At 41.8% G+C, this 23,459-nt stretch overlaps 2 protein-coding genes across 5 annotated transcripts in view; one reads left to right on the top strand and one right to left on the bottom strand.

Annotated features, from left to right (window-relative positions):
- Positions 1–1,815: 1,815 nt before the first annotated feature.
- On the top strand, positions 1,816–16,350 carry COCH (cochlin). 3 transcript variants are annotated; one of them, XM_053670490.1, is made up of 12 exons: positions 1,816–1,905; positions 2,772–2,828; positions 2,917–2,967; positions 5,192–5,348; positions 5,917–6,050; positions 6,521–6,583; positions 6,812–6,856; positions 6,943–7,090; positions 10,121–10,224; positions 10,921–11,147; positions 11,334–11,850; positions 14,334–16,350. In XM_053670490.1, the coding sequence occupies exons 2-12, from the start codon at positions 2,795–2,797 to the stop codon at positions 14,507–14,509; spliced, it is 1,656 nt and encodes a 551-aa protein (XP_053526465.1). In that variant the 5' UTR covers positions 1,816–1,905; positions 2,772–2,794; the 3' UTR covers positions 14,510–16,350. The 3 variants fall into 3 exon arrangements, with proteins under 3 accessions (XP_053526465.1, XP_053526466.1, XP_037017527.2); XM_053670491.1 differs by lacking the exon at positions 1,816–1,905 and adding an exon at positions 2,189–2,237; XM_037161632.2 differs by lacking the exon at positions 1,816–1,905 and adding an exon at positions 2,403–2,475.
- A 1,468-nt stretch (positions 16,351–17,818) lies between these two features.
- Positions 17,819–23,459, bottom strand: part of STRN3 (striatin 3) — a 118,270-nt gene continuing 112,629 nt past the window's right edge. For both annotated transcript variants that reach the window (XM_037161630.2, XM_037161631.2), the window contains 2 exons: positions 19,567–19,653; positions 17,819–19,486 (listed from right to left, as the gene is read on the bottom strand). In XM_037161630.2, the coding sequence (XP_037017525.2) occupies positions 19,317–19,486; positions 19,567–19,653 (257 nt within the window). In that variant the 3' untranslated portion in view covers positions 17,819–19,316. The remainder of the gene's footprint in view (positions 19,487–19,566; positions 19,654–23,459) is intronic.

The raw sequence follows: 23,459 nt of genomic DNA, 5'->3' as shown, positions 1-23,459 counted from the left end.
TTGCTATCTCACTAAATAATGAAAAAGACAGTTTTAATTGTCCTGAAGACTTGATATATCTCCCCAGGAAAACATCGGGCATGGTGGCTACATTACTAGTGGGTCTCTAAGAAAAGGGTCACTCTACCATGAAAGGCACTAAATCGTTAAAGCTGCCATGAAAATAAGAATCAACTCCCCCATCCCAGCCCACAAATGTCATTTAGTCTCTTTGTCTGCAGAAGACATTCAGGTTGTAAAGGGAGTGAGGTCAGTCCCCCCTGGTGGCCTGCTGCAAGTACTGATTCCAGAAGAAGGTGGTTGTGAGACCACTTCAATCTCTGGCTTCCAAGTGGTGGTGATATGTTTGCTTTCTAATTCAAAATGCGTGGGAACACTATTCAGCAACGAAAAGGAAGTACTCGTGCATGCTATGACATGGATGAACCCCAGAAACAAGCCACATTTTTGTATCATTCCATCTATATGAAATGGCCACAAAAGGCAATCCTTAGAGACCGGAAGGAGATGAGTGTTGCCGAGGGCTGAGTGTGGGGAAAGCGGCTGACTGCCGGTGGGCACAGGGGGTCCTTTCAGTGGTGATGGAAATGTCCTGAATCTGAATGGTGGTACTGGTCGTACAGCTCTGCAAACTAACTGAAAATCATGGAGTTGCACCCCTGAAATAGATAGATTTTTTTTGACATATAAATCATTGGTTATTCTTTGGATTAAATAAAACTGGGTGAGGAGCATTCTCATGCCTCCTCTCCCGGGTGTGGAGGTGGTTCCAAAACAGACAGGGAGGTCGCTTTTCTGTCACTTACACTCCCCTTGAAAGTACTTTCTCCAATTTTCACCCATAAAAAGTTATCAGGGAGGGAAAGAGAGAGAGACACACACAGAGAGAACCTTTCCAAGAAGTGTCCAAAAAACACTTTAATCCACATGCCAGAATTAGGTTCATATCCATCCTTGTGACCAAGAAGATAGGATACACTGATCTGCGCTAATTCTGCCAAAACCTGTGACTCTGAGATTGGAGGGAAGAAGGAAACGGAAGCTATGAGACCCCCTGCAATCTGTAAAATATGTAGATTTCTTGGTGTTAAATGCAGCAAGTGGTTGGGGATGAAGGGTTTGCAGGACTGGTCCGTTCGGAACGCCATGAAGAATTCAACAGAGCAGGTGACTCCAAGACATAATTAGTGTCATGAATGAGGACAGTATTCCCAGAGAGAGTGCTGTTTCTACCTCACTCTACCTCACTCAGTGGGGGGAAATGTTATTACCCTGTTTGGTAGGGTGTAATTCTCCAACCTGGACTACACCTCTGAATTACCGAAACTCCCAAGCCACACCCAAGTCCTCCGGAATCCAAATGCCCCAAGACGGCGCTCAGGGTCTGCATGCTCAGCGCACTGCGCAGATGAAGCCCGTCGGAGGCTTTGGGGACCGCTAAGGCTCACGCAAAGCTCACCTTCGATAATAAACATTATCACAGCTCTGGTTTGCGACCTCAATACCAAGGGACAAACTGGCCGGTGGTCTGAGAGTTCAAACGCCACCGATGTGAGTGAAGAGAAAAAATGTCAGTGTTCCCTGGTGGCGAATCACTCTCCTAGCAGATAATAAATACTTACAGATTCTGAGATTCTGTGCAATGACAACAGACTCCCAGGTCTGGGATTTTGGCAAGGCAAGCCGGCATAAATCCGTCCCGAGGTAGAAAGGAACAACAGGCAACTGCGAGGAGGGTCGGGGCCTCTCACAAGCTTGGCCTTCCCGGTGACAGTAAAGGCGGCCGCAGAGGGACCTGCGACTCCGGCGGGACGAGTCGGGAGGCTGGATCCCTAGGGTCCGAAGCAGAACTAATCAGTTGTCAGGGTTTCTAACGCGTCCAGGGCACGCGTTTGTCAAACCCAGGTTGGTTTTAGTTTAGAAGTAGGAACTCGTTTCCCCCGGAGCACGAAGTTCGGAAGTTTTGTTCTGAGGCCGCGGGGACCTGCAGGCTCTGCGCCCCCTTCGGGGCCCGGGTCCGGGCTGCCAGCCCCCCGTCCGGGCCTGAGCGCGGGGACCGTCGCTCCGGAGGGAGGCGGGCTCCGCAGCGGCCACACGTCGGGCTGCCTCCCCAGCCCGAGCGCGGGTCCCCGTCGCCGCCCCGCACGCGTCCCCGCACCTCCTACGCGGCTCCCGCGTCCTCCGGACTCTGACTCGGGACCACGCGCCCCGCCCCCGGGGACCCGCGCGGCGTCCAGGTGGCCGAGCCCCGCGCCGCAGGGGGAGGCGCCCGGGCGCGGACCTCACCTCCGGGCGGGGAGGGGGGGGAGGGTGGAGCTGGACGGCGCCGTCCGGCCCCGGGGACCGGCCCCCGGCCCCCGCCCCGCGTGCCCCCGCGCGCCCCCCGCACAGTGCTCATGCGCACGGCCCCGCCTTTATAGCGGCCGCGGGAGCCGCGCTCTCCGCACTTGGGCGCGGCGAGGCGGATCGAGTCAGGTGCGGAGCCCGGGGCGTCCGGCGCGGGCGTGCGGGCGGCTGAGCCGGAGCGCGCGTCTCGTCCGTCGTTCCCAGCTCGTCCGCTCGTCGGCACAATTCACCTTCCACTCGGGCCGCGGCTGCACGGCGACCCCGGGTCGGGCTCGATTTGCAGCCGGAGCGTCGCCTCCAGACAGGGACCGGGGCGGGGGCGTTGGCAGCTGCGGGGCCGAGGCCCTGCGGTCTCCGCGGTCGCGCCTGGGTTTCCGAGCGGTGCCTGGTCGCAGGAGCCCCCCCTTCGTATTCTGTTTCCCCAGGTGCACGCAGCCCCGTCACTACCATGGCAGCAGCTTGGAGCCCGGTTCTCTGCCTCGGTGGGTCCGCGCCCCTCGCCGCCCCCTTTCCGTCTCCCGGGCCGGGGGGAGGCTGGAGCCGGCCCTCACGCTTGTCCTCTGATCGCAGGGGTGAGCCTGCTGCTGCAGCTGCCGGAGCCGGTGGGCAGCGAGGGGCCCGGTGAGTGGCGGTGTCCGGTCGGGGCAGCGTGGCTCGGCCGGGCGGCGGGAGGGGCGGCGGCCCGCAGGTGAGCGCGCCCAGGTGGCGCCCGGACCGCGGCGCACGGGCGGGGCTGCAGCGCGCGCAGGTCGGAGCGGCCGCGGCGCGCCCCCCACGCGTGCCCACAGCCCGTGGACTCCAGCGTACCCCGTCCTCCCACGCGAGGGGGCCCCTCGGGTCCGAAGGTGATGGTCCTTCCAAGGCGCGGAGAAGGAACCTCCCCTGCTCCCGGGCCACACTCACAGCCCGAGGGCTTCGGACCGGCGGGGCCGCCCCAGCGGAAGGTCGAGGCGGGGGCTGTTCGTTGAGCCCCCAGAAGGTGGGGGACGAACGGCCCCGGTGTCCGCAACCGTCTGGAGCCAGGGGAGGCCTGCCGGACTCGACTGCAGGCTCTCGGCGCTGACAGAAACAACGGGGCTCACGTCGGTGTCCCACCTCGTCTCACCCCTGAACCGCCTCTAGGAGTGTTCCCTGTAAAAGGCAGTATCTGAGTCTTTTTAGAGTTTGTTCTACGTGTAGAAATCCGAGCATGGGTGGTGTGTGGTTCAGCGTGTTTTCTACAACATATAAGGCAAACTCTTTTCCAAAATCTATGCTTTGTTTTCCTTGAAAGGAGAAATGAAGGTAAGAATTGCGCCCGGTTGTATTCAGCACCCCAGCTGCGCCCCCTCCCCCAACACTTTCACTAAAGCCAGTGTTCACAGATAGAGGTAACCTGTCTGATGCCATGAGAAATGGGAGGAAGAGTTGAGGCTGTTTGATAACAGGTGTGAAGCTGCTGTGTTTGATAAGGATTTTTATTTCCCCAGCAACCTGGAGTGTTTCATAGCTAAGGGATTGGCATTGTCCCTGGCTTCCTGCCTTCCCTTCCAGGGGCTCTTGCAGGGCAGGGTGCAGCCCAGAGCAGAGGGCTCTAGAGGAGGGTCTTTGTTGGAAGCAGGCCACTCAACTGGGCAATATGACCTGACAGTTTTACTCTTGGAAAAACGTGTTTTTTTTGTTTTTTTTTTAAATAAAATTAACATCTGTTTCAAAAGGTTTGGATAGCCACAGTTCCCTGTGTTTAGAAAATAGTCTTTAATGACATTATTCTGAATTGAATATTTACAGTAAATTGATGAATCAATGTGTTCTATTATGGATCTGTTGCACCTTGCCAAGGGCTTGTACCTAACATCTTCTGTAGGAAAACCTCTGGTTCTTTGTTAGTCAGGTTGACCATGTAAAAGTTGAGAGTATTAACAGTGCTTTCTACGGCTCTCTGGCCAGATCTGGAACAGAAGTAAACAGGTTCCATTCAGATAATAACGCTCCTTCCGAAGGGACTAACTTCCCTGTTTCCTGTCCTGCATGAGTTGCAGAATGTTCCTCGTGCCGTGTGACCTTGGGCAAATTGTCCCCATGGCTTTCATTTCTTCATCTGTGAAGTGAGTGATTGAGCTAAATGACATTCAGTAAAGAGAAGCATCTTTTTTTAGACTTTATTTATTTATCTTTAGAGGGGAAGGGAAGGAGAGAGGGAGAGAAACATCAATGTATGGTTGCCTCCTGTGAGTCCCCTGCTGGGAACTGGCCTGCAACCCAGGCATGTGCCCTGACTGGGAATTGAACTGTGATTCCTGGTTCACAGGCCCGTGCTCAACCCACTGAGCTACACCAGCCAGGGCAAAAGAAGCATCTTTTTACTGTTTGCTTAGATTGATGTATCTTAAAGGTGCTGGAATAAATGGTCCTCTGAAGCACAGGATGACTAGAGAGGTCGGGGCGTGTGTCTGTGAGAGTGTTCCTCTCGGGCTCCACCCAGATGCAGTTCCATTACCTCAAAAAACTACCTACACAGTTGTCCTCAGAAGTGAGATTTTTATGTTACTAGAACGAATTAATAAACAGCCGGTGGTTCTTATTTTATAGTTCTGATATAGTTCCAATTATGTATTTTCAAACTGATAAGGACTGAGAAAATGCCCCAGGTAGACTTTATAGTGGCTGAGGGCTAAATTAAATTCGAAAACTAACTTCTGGCTTGCTAAAATCTGGAATGGTGTGGGACAGTACAGAAGTCCATTTTCCTAACAAGAAACGTCAAAATCAGGGAGGTAAAACATCAATCTCAGCTCCTAGTTCCCCTGCCAACACTGGCCCAAAGGTCCTAGAATGGTTATTACATTCCCTCCTTACTCTTCAGTTCCCATTGCTATCACGTGCTCTACCAGAGGCCTGGACATCAGGAAAGAGAAAGTAGATGTCCTCTGCCCCGGGGGCTGCCCTCTTGAGGAATTCTCCGTGTTTGGGAACATAGTATATGCTTCTGTGTCGAGCATATGTGGCGCCGCTGTCCACAGGTAAGCCCCGACACACCTAGGGGAGAGAAATGCAGGTGTGATTTTCCTTCCCTCCCTAGCCATCTTTTCTTTCTCTTGGTGCCATAGAATATAGATACATTTTTAAGGTTTTCCTGAATGTCCTTCAACACTAGCTGCACAGGGAAGCTTTCTGACCAAAGGCAAATTGCATTATTTCTTGATAGCTAGATTTCTATGATTCTAAAACACTGCTAATCATGTAATATACCGCTGAGTTTTTCTATGTGCCAGCCATGGTTTTAACTTCCATAACAACTCTACCACTGTCCAATAAAATTATAGGTGCAATTTTACTCCATTTTACAGATGAGGGGACATCTTACAAGTGTATTCTTATTACACTTAAGCTTGACAGCACAAAAACACTTTCCCAGGCAGATTTTGTACCTGTGTAAGCAAGTTTATTAAAAGGCTGGCAGCATCTTTAGACGGCTTTCCTGCTGAACTATTTTCTCATAATCAAAGCAATAGATGCAGCATGGCACAAGTCCATCAGATGCCCCTGAAAAGTGCGCATAGACTCCCGGCTGGTATTCTTGTGTTGCAGGGGAGTAATCAGCAGCTCCGGGGGACCTGTGAGAATCTACAGCCTCCCGGGTCGAGAAAACTATTCCTCAGTAGTTGCCAATGGCATCCAGTCTCAGTCGCTTTCCAGATGGTCTGCTTCTTTCACAGTGACAAGTAGGTGCAATTACATTGTTCTTTCTTTTGTGTAAACGTTGCCCCCCTACCGGAAAAAAAGTTTTCACTTTTCTCAGCCCAACTGCTTTGACTTCAGTGGAAAGACCTGTGATCAAGACTGAAGGGGTCAACTATAGGTTAGAGTCAGGGGACCCAAAGGGTCAAGGGCCCACTCAGAAGATGGCGATGGAGATGTGAATGGCCTGTAATCAGAATGCCCTGACATTTACCAAGTAACATTACACCAAAAAATGAGTGGATGAATGTGAACTCATTTTTGGTGATCCTTTTAAAATACGACCTAACGGATAAGAATCCATTTTGGTTCTTTGAAACCAGAATGCAGCCGTTATTACTGCAATTACCATCACTCCATTATATTTATCATCCTATAGAACCCTAAATTAGAGTCATTATGCTTTGATGATAAAAAATGAAGAGGGAAAACAGCCTCCTCTCTATTTTAACAGAAGGCAAAAGTGCTACCCAGGAAGCCACAGGACAAGCAGTGTCCACGGCACGTCCGCCAGCAGGTAGGAAATGTGGAGCTGTGGTTGGCCGGCTGACACAGCACTGGGAGGTCCTAGACGGGAGGCAGGGAGCTGTGCAGGCCTTCTGCCTTCCTGACCTGTTTCTCTGTTGGCCACTGCTTCCCCAGTCCAGACAGTCGTTAGGAGTCTTTTTAAGAATGACACTCCTTGTGGGCTTCTTCCTATGGAACTGCTTCCTTTTGCTAATGCCAAATGCTTCCTTTGTTTTAGGCAAACGGCTAAAGAAAACACCCGACAAGAAAGCTGGCAATAAAGGTAGGAGTCCACTTACCCATTTGGGAAGATAATCTTCCTCCCTCCCACCTCTTGAAACTGCTGACAGAAAGACTTCTTTTTCACAGACTGTAAAGCAGACATTGCGTTTCTGATTGATGGAAGTTTTAATATCGGGCAGCGCCGATTTAATCTGCAGAAGAATTTTGTTGGGAAAGTGGCTCTGATGCTGGGAATTGGAACAGAAGGACCACATGTGGGCCTTGTTCAAGCCAGGTACCGACCTTGTTATAATCGGAGGAGACTTGAATGATGACAAATGGTCAGTCCTTTTAGTAGGTGCATTCGTTTCAGTTCCATATAAACCTATTGAGTTGTGGATTCCCAAACTGTAAAGTCAGGATCTAAGACTGTCTGAGTAGACTGGGTAGGTCTAAGTGCTTCCTTTCCGGGATAAAAGGATTTAGATAATTATATGCTATTTGAGGACCAGAAGGTAGAGTGAAGGGTCTTGTTACTCATGCAATTACCTCTGCACACCTACTCTGTTTAATTTCTAGTTTCTCTTCATTAAAGGAAGAATAGACAGTGATATGTCTGTTCTTCCCTGCATTCTGTTACTCTTTTTTAGCTGTTTCCATGTTCCCTTGATTGGAGATCTGAAGCTTCACCTTTTTGTTTTATTCATTAAAAAATAACATTTATTGATGTATATTATAAAAAGCTTGAAAAACATAAAGCACAAAGAAAAAATTCCCAAACATAACCTCCAGAGATAACCACTGTAGAATCTGTTATTTCTTTTCAGTATGTTAAGAAAATATTTGATTGTAGATGGGAGGGTATTTCTTAATAGTTTTTTTTTTTAAATCTCACCCGAGGACATGTGTATTGATTTTAGAAAGAGGGGAAAGGGAGGAAGAGAAACATTGGTGTGAGAGGGAAACATTGATTGGTTGCTTCTCGTACACGCCACGGACCAGGGACTGAACTTGCAAACTAGGCATGTGCCCTGACCAAGAATCGGACCAGCGACCTTTTAGTTTCTGGGAGGATGCTCCAACCAACTGAGCCACATTGGCCAGGACAAGAGGGTATTTCTTGATTTTAAAAGCTCAGACTGTTTAAAAAAAAGTTTTATATCCTGTTTTTTCTTTCATCCCTGGGTATGTTTTGAACATTTTACTGTATCACAAATATTCTTCAAAAAATAACATTTCATGTTACTTCGCATGACTATTCGGCCATTCTGTTGCTGCCTCACGGTCGCACTGCACACGGCAGTGCACATCTGTGTGGTGTCTGCGCCTCACCTCTGACTCGGCTGGATCCTGGGGAGTGGGGGCGGGTCAGAGGGTTCTGATATTTTTAAGGATCCTGAAATAAATAGTTAAGTTGCTTTCTAGAAAGTTGATCCAGTTTAAACTACTATCAGCAGTGTGTAAGGGTGTCACCAGTACTCTTACAAATAGTAACTTATATTTAATTTGTTCTTATATTAAAATCGGTGCTTAATTTGGACAGGTTTTTTTTGGAGTGCAAATTTAACTTTGTTCTTTTCTACATGATTTAACAATTTGTTCCACACCTTAAAAAAATGAGGTTCTGATTCCACTGATTTATGATATCAATTTTACGTACAAGTTTAGGCAAATCTGTTTCTTTAGTCTATTTGCTACTTCTTTTTTTGTTTTGTTTTTAAGATTTTATTTATTTATTTTTAGAGAAAGGGAAGGGAGGGAGAAAGAGGAGAGAAATGTCAATGCTGTGGCAATGACATGGCATTGACACGTGGCATTGGCACGTGGCATTGGCATGGTTGCCTCTTGTGCACCCCACACTGGGGACCTGGCTCACAACCCAGGCATGTGCCCTGACTGGGAATCAAACCGGTGACCTTATGGTTCACAGACTGGCACTCAATCCACTGAGCCACACCAGCCAAGGCTAATCTGTTTGCTACTTCTTATATTTGTTCTACAATGCTTTGGTTATTGTAGGTTTATTGTACATTTTAATATCCATAAGGCAAATTCCCCATGGTACTTTTCTTCTATTTTTCCTTTGCTATTTTTACTGAATTCCTCTTTAAGATGAAAACTACACTAACCTGTAGACTCATACAAAGAGTAGCTTTTCTATAAACTTCCTGGTTTATAGTTTCTCTATTTTAAAAACAATTATATCAGGAGTTTCTACTTAAGCAGAACAACAATATATCATTAAGGAGGTAACAATAAGACTAATTGGGATAGTTGAAAATTGACCATAAAATTAAAATCATAAATCATAATTTGGATAGCTGAAAAGTAGCCATAAAAGTGAGAAGGTTATCAACCCATGAAATCTGATTTTGTGACCCAACATTCCATGAGTTATACAGAAATCATACCATCAGGTATGCAGAAATACAGTCAGGCCTATGCTTGTCCCTCAGAAATCTTGACTTCATGGCCATTGATAATATTAAGATCTTAAAAGTTTTGCATTTATGAAATACTGACTCCTCTGATAACTTAACAAATTGTACTTTAGCTGTTTTTTACCCGCCATGGTCTCTAATGAACAAAGTAGAAAAGTGAGCTGTACTACTTTTACTATTAAATATGGAAAATCTCAAACCCCTTACCATACACATAATTTTAAGATGAACAAATGTCAATATCACTTATTATCAGAAAAATTCAATATTATAATACTTTATAATGCATTTCATTATAACTTTTCTCTTTTGTTAAACATTGGCCTTAGCGTCATTGAAGCGGCCTCCTCTGACCAGAGACCTGGGTTCACAGGCCCAAACTCTGCAGCGCTTGCAGGGTCCCCAGAGGAGCAGGCCCAGCCTCTTGCCAGGCTGGCTTCTGTTTGGCCCAGGGCCCTGAGCCATGCCCGGCTTCAGGTGCTCCAGAGAGTTTGGGCATGGACGTCACAGCCAAACAAATCTGAATTTAAAGTGACTGTGTTGTGTCAGGAAAATTACCCAAATGCTCTGAGCCTGTTTCTTCATTTATATGATAGGGAAATAATTTCTACCTTATAGAGTTATAATGAAATGAGATAGAATATATATAACATACAGTGTATTACCAGAATATAGTAAATCCTCAAGGTAGCAGTTGTTTTTGTTACATTTCTGAAAGATCCCATAGTAAGAATGCAATGCCTTAGTTGATGATGCAATGTGGGATTACGAAAGAAACTTAACCTAGACATCGCCCAGGTTAAAGATTTTTTAAAGGTATATTACATTGCTTGTTTCCCTTTCCCAATTCTCTCTGACATTTTTTCCCATTTTTTTCCACTTAGTGAACATCCTAAAATAGAATTTTACTTGAAAAATTTTACATCAGCCAAAGATGTTTTGTTTGCCATAAAGGAAGTAGGTTTCCGAGGGGGTAATTCCAACACAGGTGAGTGGACTCGGCACCTGGGATGTAATGTAGGAGAGGGTTGTGAATGGTCAGTGTTGTGAAACAGTGTCGTGCTGTTTTACAAGGAAATGGGAAACTCTTCTTCCTGTCACTGGAATCTTGGCTAGATGTGCACTCAATCATCTGAGATACTCAGTCTTTAATGGAAAATATACCAAAAGGTTCATTGAAATTGCACATTTAAAAACATATATAAAGCATTGTGATTTAGGGCAGATGTCACTTTAGAGAACTGTTTAGAATGCTAAAAAGAAGCAAAGATCAACAGACTTACTTAATGAATGTAGATGTGATATAAAAGAAACTAGAGTAGCACTAAGGACCCTCAGAAAGGCGGGGGCTTGTTCTGAGACATTAGCGATACTAGTCAGCCAGCAGGGGGGGACAGAGAGCACAGGTACAGGAGTGGGAGCGTTTTGTTTCTGGCGGATGATTGATGTAAGGGAAGGAAATGTGAGGCTTTGGGAAAGTGATGGAGTAGGTAATGTGGATTTTGAAGACAAAAAAAAAAAAAAGGCCTGACAGATCATTAGACTTTCCTACCTTGTGCATCTATTATAGAACCAGGTTCTATATACATTAAATTCTTAAACGAGGTGGCATTGAGTTGGTACAGGGAAATAGAAATGTCATTTGAGCAGTGGAGGTTCCACTTTGCTTCTTTTTCAAACCTAGGAAAAGCTTTGAAGCATACAGCCCAGAAATTCTTCACAGCGGATGCTGGAGTGAGAAAAGGGATCCCCAAAGTGGTGGTGGTATTTATTGATGGCTGGCCTTCTGATGACATTGAGGAAGCAGGCATTGTGGCTAGAGAGTTTGGTGTCAACGTATTTATAGTTTCTGTGGCCAAGCCCATCCCTGAAGAACTGGGGATGGTCCAGGATGTTGCATTTGTTGATAAGGTAAGGAAGTGAAGGGCGTCTTCTGTTATGGTAGTGATTCCATTTTGGACCTCGAGGCACAGTGCCGACTGGCCCATATCTGGATTGACTTTGAACATTCAAGATTTAATGTTTTCACTTCTAAAAAAATAAGTTTTGATCCCTTTGGATATCTTTTGTATCTCCCCCCCCCCCCCCCCCCATTAGGCCGTCTGTCGGAGTAATGGCTTCTTCTCTTACCACATGCCCAACTGGTTTGGCACCACGAAGTATGTAAAGCCTCTGGTCCAGAAGCTCTGCTCTCACGAGCAAATGATGTGCAGCAAGACCTGTTATAACTCCGTGAACATTGCCTTCCTAATTGATGGCTCTAGCAGTGTTGGAGACAGTAATTTCCGCCTCATACTGGAGTTTGTTTCCAACATAGCCAAGACTTTTGAAATCTCAGACATTGGTGCCAAGATAGCTGCTGTCCAGTTCACCTACGATCAGCGCACAGAATTCAGCTTCACGGACTATAACACCAAAGAGAACGTCCTAGCGGTTATCAGAAGCATCCGCTATATGAGTGGTGGCACAGCTACTGGCGATGCCATTGCCTTCACAGTGAGGAACGTGTTTGGCCCCGTGAGGGACAGCCCCAACAAAAACTTCCTGGTAATCGTCACAGATGGGCAGTCCTATGACGACGTGCGAGGCCCTGCTGCTGCCGCCCACGATGCAGGTAAGGCCCTGCTGTTGGTCTGGCGAGGGAGCCGGAGGCAGGGTTCAGTGACTTTTAGAAGGAAATACAGACTTACGGATTTATTTCATTGAATATGCAAATACAGTCATGTTCTTAAGGCTTTGCTCAACATTAACTGACTTTTGTCAAGGCAGCTCTACTCTCATTCCAGATACAAAAACAAACTGCCAAACACACAGCAGCGAGGCCAGTATTCGGACCCAGGCAGTCTAGCTGAGTCCACACTCGTGACCACATTCTCACTGGGGAAATACCACGAGAATCATGTCCTGCGTCGTGGAAATGTATAGGTCCTCGAATTTGACTCAGATTTGGAATACACCCACCCCCGCTCCCAATCAGTTGATCTTCATTTGCTATGAATCTACTATTTGATAACTTTTTTTTTAAGTAGTTTTCAGGCTGGTATGAGTTTTCTAAGGTGATAGGGCCACAAATGATTTTAAATCTATTCCCTCTAAACTCCCTTTTTTCCTTAATAATGAAAACATACTCTGATATTTAAAAAGAGTATGAAATGGTTTCCTTTTTTCTCTTACCCCAACCTTAATATTACTTTTGGCAAAGGTCCCTGGTTCCTGAAGACATTAGCATGATGTGTGCTGAGGTCAGACAGGCTAACAAGAAGCTGAGGGTACCTTCCTGGGATGAAACTGAGTAACTGGAGTCCAATAATAAAGAACAAGAATGCTCACTTGGTGGTAGTGGCGGTGGTGGAGGGGGATTACCCTTTTTTATACTCTTCTGCACTTCCTTCTCCCTATTTAATTGCTAATGACAACCTTGCTCTTTTTGTACATTAGTACCTCTGCCAATGCACTTACCCACTTTTATAAATATTGATGGGCTCATTTTCTTAAGAATTGATACACCCATTGTCTTACTTTTGTACATCTGGCTTATTTTACACATCAGCAATTAAGCTATGTTGGAGACCTGTTTGCTATCATACCCCTTAAAAATGGAGCTTACTGAACTAAGTTATGGTTAACACAACTGGATTCAGGCTGAAGTGAACTCGATCAATTCAAATGTACTTTCCTTAATTGAACTTCAAGAGGTTGGGCCATACTATTTTCATGAAAATTCTTTGGTGGTATCAAAATTAAATACAAAAGTTAATAAAAGCCAGACACACAGAGTCGGCTTTCTAGGCTAGGTTACAACCATTTTTGTATTCTTTTAACTATGATTTTATACAAGGCCTGAGCTAAACAATCTGGGCTTGAATGCAGAATATGTGAGAAAAACTAAAGGGGAGGAAAATCTTGACTTTTTTCTTCTGCCAGAGGTATGAGCTGGTGGTGATAAATTGTTTCGAGTAGCTTTTACATCATCTAAACCTGCTTCATTTGTATCTTAAGCATTCATAACTCTGAGCACTGTAAACCACTAGAAGGGGGGTGAAACCTTGGACAGGAGGGGGGATAGCTATTTCAGAAATTCTCAAAAATGTTATGGGAAATTTCATCTAGAAGATAGATGGTAGTCTACACTAAAAATCTACTAAACCACTGCTTTTACAACTGGGATTGACGTGAATCAAACTAATGTAATAGCACCCTGGCCAAAATGTACTTTGGAATAAGTACTTCTAGTTGCTCAAGGGAATGCAGGTGGAATAACTCACAGACATTTCTCTTTGGCCATTTCTATTTACCAGATTTTTGCTTTGGGATTAAAAACTGACAATTTTCAACTTGCAATGTAATAAAGACTAACACAGGAGAAAGTTATTATTCAGAGTACTAGTCACCATTCCCTCAGACAATGCCACTTTAGAACCCCCTAACCATTTACGTATCCCGTTCTTCCTTGCTGTTGTACTACTGGCTTGACTCCACTGTAATGGTTAACCGAAGTGCTAACAGCACACAGTACTTTCTCATACCAATCTGAGGGAAAGCTTTGTTTGCTGTAGAGTTTTTGTTTTGTTTTTAAAGATATTGTTTATCAGCCCTGGCTGGTGTGGCTCAGTAGATTGAATGCTGACCTGACAATGAAAGGGTTGCTGGTTCAGTTCCCAGTCAGGGCACATGCCTGGGTTGCAGGCCAGGTCCCCAACAGGGGGTGCTGGAGAGGCAACCACACAGTGATGTTTCTCGTCTTTCCCCTTTCTCTAAAAATAATCTTTTTAGATATTGTTTCTCAAGAAAATTTTATTTCTAGCTGTTGTATCATGGATATCGAACTATATCATTTTGTCAGTGATCATGTCTTTTTACTGTCAGTCAGTGTAATTAACTGACAGTAAAACTTCTGGATTTGACCAAACTGTTTAGCCATTTTTACCACAAAAACTGTTAAAACCTACCTAACAATGGGCTACTGAGGATTTAGTTCTTCAGATATTACCAGACAGTTTCCTCTGCAAAGTATGTCCTAATGTATGAAAAAATATATACACATAATTTTACATGTAGATTGGAACTTGGTTTTTATTCCTTATATTTCCATTGTAGGTATCACCATCTTCTCTGTTGGTGTGGCATGGGCACCTCTGGATGACCTGAAAGATATGGCCTCTAAACCAAAGGAGTCACATGCCTTCTTCACGAGAGAGTTCACGGGACTAGAACCAATCGTTTCCGATGTCATCAGGGGCATCTGCAGAGATTTCTTAGAATCCCAGCAATAATGGTGACATTTTGACAACTGAAAGAAAAAGGGAACATTTTCATAATACTGAACACTATAGCGCATATTAGGATCAGATACAAAAGTATTATATTAAAGATGCCAACAGCTGTTTTAAGCAAATAAGCATTCATTTAAAGCTACTAGATTCTAATTACAATTTAGACTTAATTGTTGACTCTGCCGAGGCTTCATAATCATGCCCCTTAGGAACTCAGGAAAAGGGATATATTGTGGGTTAAAACCTTAAAGAGTTCTACTCTGAAAAGCATATTAAATGTTTTGATTTGCAAATTCCATAGCTCAATAAAAGAATGTGATACGTAGACCAAAAGCAACATTCTTTTTTATCATTCTGTATGAAATACATAAGGAAAATGAAAAACTTAAACAGAAAACAGCTTTTAGTTAAAATATAAATTATCTTGACCCAAGGAGATGTTCCCTTAAACCAGTAATAGTTGTTACTTAGTGTATTAAAAAGTCCCAATTACAGATGAAATGGAAGGGAATTAGCTATCAGGCTTTTTTTTTTTTTTGTATTTTCATAGTAAGTTATAATGGAAAGATGACACTAAACAAGATAGCAAGATTGCCTAGTATTTTTCTATTTATATCCTTGATTTTTATGTGTATAGACATATACAACTTGTACTTTAAAAGTTGCCTGTGTGCTAAAAAATGTTAAGTTGGTAAATTTATACTTTAAGCATTTAGCTTTAAGCACGTATTTCGAATAGACTGTAGGAAAAATATTATAGTTTTACTAAGCAATAAAATTGCTAGTGACTGTTTAAGCTGCCTTACCTTTATTTTTCTAAGTGTCTCTTGCCATAGGGCATGGTAAAAATTCTACATTCAATAATTCATGCAAAGACCAACCATATATATTTTTTAAATCATGCAGTAAGATGAAATGCTTTGCTTTCATTCAATTATTGAATGCCTATTGTTCCAGGCATTATACATAGCCACTCACACTACCAGATTAACTAGCGCAAGATGCTTTTGGCTCAACAAAAATGTTTTATAATTGACATTGTATTTACTTAAACGTGCTTGTGAAGTTGGTTCCTAAGAAAAGTGATCAGAATTCCATTAATATAATTATCATTACCTTACCAAGAACTTCCCCTCAGGCAGAGAGGTACCATCCTCCCACCTTGCCTATCTTCTCTAAACTAAGACCTTCCCTTCCCATTGTCCAACTGCGCAACCTCTCTCTCATCACACACTGATTCCACCTCAATGGTTTACAACCAGTTGACCTCAAAACTGTGTTAACTGGCTGGAATGCTATATGTACTTCAGTTAATCTTTGAGTCCAACCATAACCGGCTTTGACACTAAATAAAAAACTTGGTAAATGGAGTATGGGAAGACAGTAAACTGCCCCCGACCCCGCATAAAGAGTGGCAAACATGAGTTTACATAACACAAGATTTCTGTATAACTAAAATGGGTTTAACAACATGATCTCTCCCAATACATAAGGCATAGATTCTCAGCCAAGAGAACCAACTTCTCCTTAAAAATGTAAACTTAAGGGAAAACCTGGCTCTAATCAGGAGCCCTTTTAAAAATGCTTTTTCTTTAATTCTATAAAGGACAAAGTTTTGAGGTATCAAGGGAACTAGGGAAGCTAATACTCTTGCTTAAAGAGCAGCAAGAAGCAGAAATAAATACTTTATCTATTACTATCGATTATTTTAATAAGTAAACATAATGATGATAGAGTGAATGGCAAAGGAGTAAAAAGGATTTTTTAAAAACATGTACTATTCAGGGTGGAGGGGAATGAAGGGGGAAAATAGGACAAGTGTAATAGCATAATCAATAAAATATATTTAAATAAACAAATAAACAAACAAAAAATAAAACATGTACTATTGCCCTGGCCGGTGTCACTCAGTGGATTGAGCGCTGCTGGCCTGTGAACTGAAAGATCGCTGGTTCAATTCCCAGTCAGGGCACATGCCAGGGTGGCAAGCCAGGTTCCCAGGAGAAGGTGTGTGAGAGACAACCAATTTATCTCTTGCACATTGATATCTCTCCCTCTCTTTCCCAATCTCTAAAAGTAAAATCTTTTTAAAAACAAATGTACTATAATCCAACTTTTATAGGCACTCCTACATTTCAAGTATACTAGCACATTTGTAACTTTAAATGTATTAAATGAGACGTTCATTTTCAGTGGGTAACTTATTTTGAAATATGAGAAAAATACATGATAACTAAAATATAAAAAAGGAAACAAATATTTTAAAAGTCAAAAATATTCTTAAACTATAGCTAAAGTACCATTTCCCCTAAGTCCAAATAGAATAACATTGATTTTGTATTTTTAGTCTTTCCCTAAATGTTTAATATTGTAGAGAAAAATACAACCAAAGTAGATAAGAGAAAAAAATATATATATAACTTTTATTTATTCAGTTTTAATACATTCCAAAAGAGGTGAATGTTTATGTATAGAAATGGTCATCACATTTCAGTTAGAAATGCATTGGTTTAGATAACTGCCAGAAATGCTAGTAGCTTTGGAATAGTTTGTTCTTAAATTAGTAAAAAAATTACTATATTGAACCATCAGTTCCAAAATCTAAAAAACTAGTATTTTATTAGAAGTTCTGAGAAGTTTTAACGGTTCATCTGGAAAAGCAAAACTGTCACCTGGTTTTTGAGCTAGATGCCAACACGTCTCACCGTGCACATAGTGAGTGCAGTTTCCTCCTGCAGTGAGCACCGAAATAACATTAAGTTTTCTGATGTTACCTTCTAATTTCATCTGCAATTCCCTTCAAAGAAGAAGGATGATACTACCTTGTTGAAGAAAAAAGTTTTGAGATACTAATACTAAACATGATTTATAAGGACAACCTTTAATTAACAAATAATGCAGTTCATTTTCTGCCGAACTTTTCTGTGGCAACAAGTACGGCTAGATGGTAGTGACAAAACAACGGAGTGAAACTCAGATCTGATAAAGTAACAGGGTGTTTAAGGAAATTATTTAAAACTTCATCTCTGGTGTTCTTTCTTTCTTCTTTTTGTCTTTTTGAAATACCTAACTCATGTCAACAGAAGATTTTATGATCCCCAAGTGGGATAAAATATTTAGCAAGACATTCTTAATAGTGTTAACTGTTGTAATCTTATTAGAGTATCAATAAACAGTATATAATTTAAAAGAACAGCCTAAAAAATGAAGGACTCACGGAAGAAGTCATCTTCGTTTCCTAGTTTAACAGTGGAGAATAAAGTATTGAACTTTATTATTCAACACAAAATAATGTAGCCAACAGTAACATACAGGTACACAATTTAATATTTATTATATGCATTTTATATACATTATTTTTCAACAGCTGTATTTTTGCTATGTGGTACAATCTTAAAAATTTGCTGATTCATAGTTTGTAAAACAAAAACCTTGTTACAAAACTCATCAAAACTCTCTAACTGATCAGAAAAGTTTTTTGGAAGACTAGAAAAAATATTTTATTGTCTTAATCATGCATTACACAAACAAAATCTTTAGTTACACCATAAAATTAAGCACATCTGAAAAAATTAAGCACATCTGAAAAAAATAAAATGGGGATAGCTAGTCCAAACAGCAAATTTCTGCATCCTGATTCAATAATTTTGTATCCCATTTGTAATGCAAATAAAAATTTCCAAGATTATTTTCCACATATTTTTGAACAAAATAATTTTGTTTGGAATCATGGTGAACCAAGATATGTATCTGGGGAATCGCCTTGTATGTAACTTCAACTATAAAATATTCCATTTTTAGTCTATTTTAGACTATTCAAAGAGTTCCAAAATAGATATACAGGTTCCTTTAGCACATTAATAAAAGGATATAAAGAGCAACAAAAAGTGAAATAAATAATAAGCTATTAGCAAGATGGATAATCCTTGATAAATAAACTTGTAAATACAGTAAGATGTACAAAATATCACATAGTGATAGGATGCCAAGATTAGTTAGTTTTTAAAATTTTTAAGAGTTCATTGGAGTGCTAAACCCCACTGTTTCACTTTAATACACTTAATAGTCCTTGGTTTATGAAGACAATTATGTGATGAAGAAGGTGATTAGCATCTATGGAAGGACTTAGCTGAGCTGTATTAGGCAAAAGAAAGAGTGGTTACACGGCAGCGGGTCAGTGAGATCTGTTTTAGGGTTTATACTGCAGAAAAACTTCAGTACAATCTTGAGCACTGTTGTGACAGGCTAAATATATAAAAAGACTTATAAAAACTAGAATTTTATCCAAACATTTTGTGCAACTAATGCTAAAATATTTTAAGTTAAATTTTCTTCTTCTTTTTTAAAGCAAAATAAGTTTAAAAGGGAATCTGTGGCATTCAACTGATTAACAGAAGATCACTAAGAGATGAAAAAAAAACTACTCTTGGAGCTCACTTCCCCCGAACTAGAGCACCACATTCCTAACCCTAAGGCAGCACACAGAGTCCAAAATAAAAGTCCTTTTGTAAGGTCAGACTCCACATTGGCTTAAAGATAACTAGAAAACAGACATATGCTCAGTTTGTATCCAGTACAGGCCACAAATACTGGAGTCCCTTTTTTTTGTCCCACAAAATACAGTAATTACAATTAAATTAATGAACCTGACAGTAAGATGTGACTTCCACCAACTATGCCTGCCCCAAATAGCCTTCACCAGGCAGACCACATGTAGTGTCTTATCAGTAACCTTTCTTGATGGCAGTGATGCAGACCCTCTTTCTGTCCAAGCGAATCTGTTGTTATGATGCGAGTTTCTGCTGATTCACACAAACACTTTGGCAAGGGCATCAGCCCCTGCACTAGCAATATATGCTTTTGATGGATGGAAAGCAACGTCATATATTGATTCATCTAATTTCTTTCTGTGCGCTGTTATTTCTTGAACACATGTCTTGCTGTCCAAATTCCACAACCTAATAGAACAGTCATGGCCTGTAAAAGAACAAATAAAGTATTATCATGTAACAATTCTCCTACTAAGTTTGTGTGTAGTACAGGAAGCTCAGACTTACTTCCAGACATCAAATAGATTCCATTAGGATCTACTGCTAGACTTGTAACAGCATCCAAATGAGCTACCATAGAATGGATCATTTTACCTAAATAAAACATAATAACAGAGAAGATTAATTTTCACAAATGTTTACTAGCTTAAAAGATACTTAACTTTAGAAACTATAAGATAGCATCAACATAAAAGAGACAATCACTACAACAAATTTTTTATTGTGGTAAATATACCGAACAGAAAAATACCATTTTAACCATTTGAGAGGGTAAAATTCAGATGCCTTTAAAATACTGCACATAATGATGTGCACCAATCACCATTATCCAGTTCAGAACATTTTCATCACTGTAAAAGGAAGCCCCGTACCCATTAAACAGTCACTCCCCATTTCTCTCCTCCCCAAGTCCCTGGTAACCACTGATCTGCTTTCTTTCCTTATAGTTGGGACAATTTTGGATGCTTCATACAAATAAAATCATACCACAATACGTGGCTTTATGTGTCTGCCTTCTGTTACTCAGTGTGATGTTTTCAAGGTTCATCCACTATAATAATCATTTAAAGAGAATTTAAATTCAGATACAGAACTTCCCCAGTACTTTTAAATAAAGACATTAGTGTTACATGAATTTGACAGTATGTGATAGACAGTAGAAAACAATGATTATAGGGCTGCATCAAAGACTTAAGATTACATGAACTGGAATTAAAATGAAAACAAAGAATCTTTCTCATTAAGGGATACAAAGATTATTTTATATACAGGCTTAATGATAAATAAATTGCCAGAGAATCCATTCCTACCTATAATAATTCTAGTATCATCAAATTTATTTATCCTTTGAAATGTCAATCATTGTATATATTAGAAACATGAAAAAGAGGATGGAACATTACATCATTATTCCAGATTTCTTTGGAAAGTAACGAAAACATTATTCTGCAAAACATAATTTACTGAATACCTTCCCTGGAGATTTGGCAAGCGAATGGGATTCAAGATCAAGTTGAAATGAAAAACAAGTTGTAAACATGAAGTGCTGCACAAATACTCTGGGACAAGACATTCGTCTCTGCACTGGCAATATATGCTTCTGACAGATGGAAAGCAACACCATGTATGATTTATCCAAGGAGGGAGTAAAATAGCAAATACTGACAATGTAAATGTCCCCTTTCATTCAGCAATGAGTATTACTCCAACACCTAGGCTTCCTAAGGAGACACTGGAGGTCTTCTCGAGAATTCTAGTTACGGTCATTTGCTATACTTATAAGTCTCCTGATGACATTCCACACTGGAATATGAAATATGTCTATTTTTGTTATTTGTCATGGGGCTATAGCTATTAACCTGAATACAAAACCACAACATAAGTAAAAGTTTCACTGAAAATATAAAAAGCCCTATCACTTTCTGGCAATACTAAACACTTATCAGTTGAAGGCAACATTAAAGTTTCTCATCCTTTCAAATCACATTTGTATGTTCCCCATTAATACTAGAATTAACAGAATAATTTGAGATTCTTCTCTGCTATACTGAGGAGAACCAAAAATACAACCAAAGTACAATTGAGGAACAAAAATATCATTTAACATACTATCTTCAATTGCTCAGTCCAACATTATTCACCTACCAATTCTAGAATCCATTCCACTCCATATTCCTTTTTAAAAACAAACAAAAAACCACCCTTAATGTGAAATGGCCCCAGGACAACAATCTCCAAACACTGGGGGTTAGCTAACAAGCATCATTAGCTTCCTTAATGTCAAGTCTATGATGGTAACTCTTAATTCACAATCTAGTTGACTTTTCTCCTAAGAATGACCCTATATGTCCTAAATTTAAGATATCTTAAACCAAAGAATTCTCTTCCCCAAATAGCAGACCTACCCATTTCTTTAAGGGTACAGTAATTTTCCAAGTTTAACTCTAACTCTCCTGCCTGTGCATCCAACTAACCTTTACATATATGTTAAGTCAATTTACAGTCAACCCTTCTTCTCCATAAAGTCACTTCAAAAAGTGAGTGACCCCCTCCCCCTTCAAACTAGGCCACATGCACAGAGGTGACATCCTAAACCAAGTTGGCTGTTGGGCTTCCGCTGGTAACCACACATGTCACAAAGCTTCCGGCTCCTCGCCAGAACTAAGACCTCTCCTTCGGCAACACTTGTATTTCTCGCATTTAACCAATCTGACTTTGGCCCCATGCCTCTGCTACCACCCTTCTTCCTCCACCAAGATTAACTCAATCCTTCTTTAATAGTCACTTGTTCTCCCCTCCCTGGCCCCTTAAGCCCTTTGACTTGGGAAATCTTAATGGGGGCTTCTATGACATGGAGAAGAAACAGACTGATACAAAGCATGTAGACTCTAGAAGCAAACTGCCTGGGTTTGAATCCCAGCCTTGCGATTTTTCCTCTGCTGTACAACACTGCCAAATTATTTAACTTCTTTTAAGTCTTTTACATCCACTGTAAAGTGGAAGTAATAGTGAAACCGTGTGCATTCAAGGGGGGGGCCTCTACAAGTAGGTGTAACTGCTTGTAGGAGGAGTCGGAAATGGGGATACAGAGGAAGGCTGGTGGGGGGGCTGAAACCCAGACTTGGCAGCCACGCTGAGACAGAGAACCACGCGGGTTTGGCTAGGGTGGGGACCCCCACAGCTTTGCCGAGAGAGAACCATGTGGTTTTGGCAGAGTGGAGACCTTTGCAGCTTTGCAAGAGTGAAGACCACGTGGCTCTGGGGTGCACCCTTTGGCCACGTGGCCTAGGAAGCAGGAGAGGCTTTGCCTGGAAGAACGGTGCAAGGACCTTTGTTGGTGGGCCATGAGAAGGTGCCACATGACTTTGGATTAATTGGAGATCCTGCCTGGATGGCAACACAGCTGATGGTGCCGGGAGCCTGAATGACAGACTTCTGCTTCTTTTCCTGAGACACAGCACCCCAGATTAGGGGAGAGGGAGAAGGAAGGACTGTGTGCATCTGTGAGTATCCTAAAGGACTTTAATATTTTAATGAAGCCATTAGGTCACTACTTTAAGTCTGTATAGCTTTAAATAAATATTTCCTTTTCACAAATCTCTGGCATCGAGGGATGTCTTTCCTCTGGCGGCAGACAAGCGAACCTAGTGGGGGTTCTTTCGGTAATAGTATATCATGCCCCCCCTTGGCTCTGTTCTGTAACAATAGTGTTACATACTACTTACAGGGCTACTAGAAGTGCAAACATGTTAATACATGTATATCAAATAGAACGTCTCACTTACAGTAAACAATTTATCATTAAGCTCCAACACAGGACATTTTGTTTTGTTTACCAAGCACTGAGAACTGTGTAAAGGATACGGCAGAGTCAATAAATTCTGTTGAATGAGTTCACAGCCATTTAAAGACCTTCTTCCTCCAACTTCTTCACATTCTTCCCTTGTACTATACCTTTTCTCAGACTCACTAGCTAAGTGTCTCAGCACAGTATATGCAACTGATTTGTGCCTCTACCAACATCAAAAAAAAAAAAAAAATCGTAAGTCCCAAAGATCTCTCCAAAACAAGAAGTATAAATTTTAAATTATTTAAAGTCAAAGATCTAACATATGACTTAAATAATCTTTCTAAACAGAATTTTGTAAGAACCTGCTCAAATATTTTAAGTAGTTTTCATAGTGCATAGCAGAAAACAAAAATTCATTATTCTCTGCCTGATTCTGAAAAGTTCTCAAGTTTTCCTGTTCCAACTTACCTCTTTGGTTTTCCTGTAAAAAAAAAAAAAACAAAAACTCCTGTGTCAAGCAAAGTACCTACCACTAAAGCCTCTGATCAAAATATGTCCTTACCTGAAATTTCCTACTACCTTCTTCACACAAAAAATGTACATTGCTTCA

Source organism: Artibeus jamaicensis, unplaced genomic scaffold (genome assembly GCF_021234435.1).
Source record: "Artibeus jamaicensis isolate MK-2021 breed Jamaican fruit bat unplaced genomic scaffold, CSHL_Jam_final contig_588, whole genome shotgun sequence".
Taxonomy (NCBI): domain Eukaryota; kingdom Metazoa; phylum Chordata; class Mammalia; order Chiroptera; family Phyllostomidae; genus Artibeus; species Artibeus jamaicensis.
This window is presented reverse-complemented; position numbering and strand designations above follow the sequence as displayed.

Excerpts from the sequence above, each read along its gene's own strand:
- COCH (XM_053670490.1), top strand. The coding sequence starts at position 2,795 with ATGGCAGCAGCTTGGAGCCCGGTTCTCTGCCTCG. Across the intron at positions 6,584-6,811 it reads CACGGCACGTCCGCCAGCAG|GCAAACGGCTAAAGAAAACA; the intron begins GTAGGAAATGTG and ends CCTTTGTTTTAG. Across the intron at positions 11,851-14,333 it reads TGCTGCCGCCCACGATGCAG|GTATCACCATCTTCTCTGTT; the intron begins GTAAGGCCCTGC and ends TTTCCATTGTAG.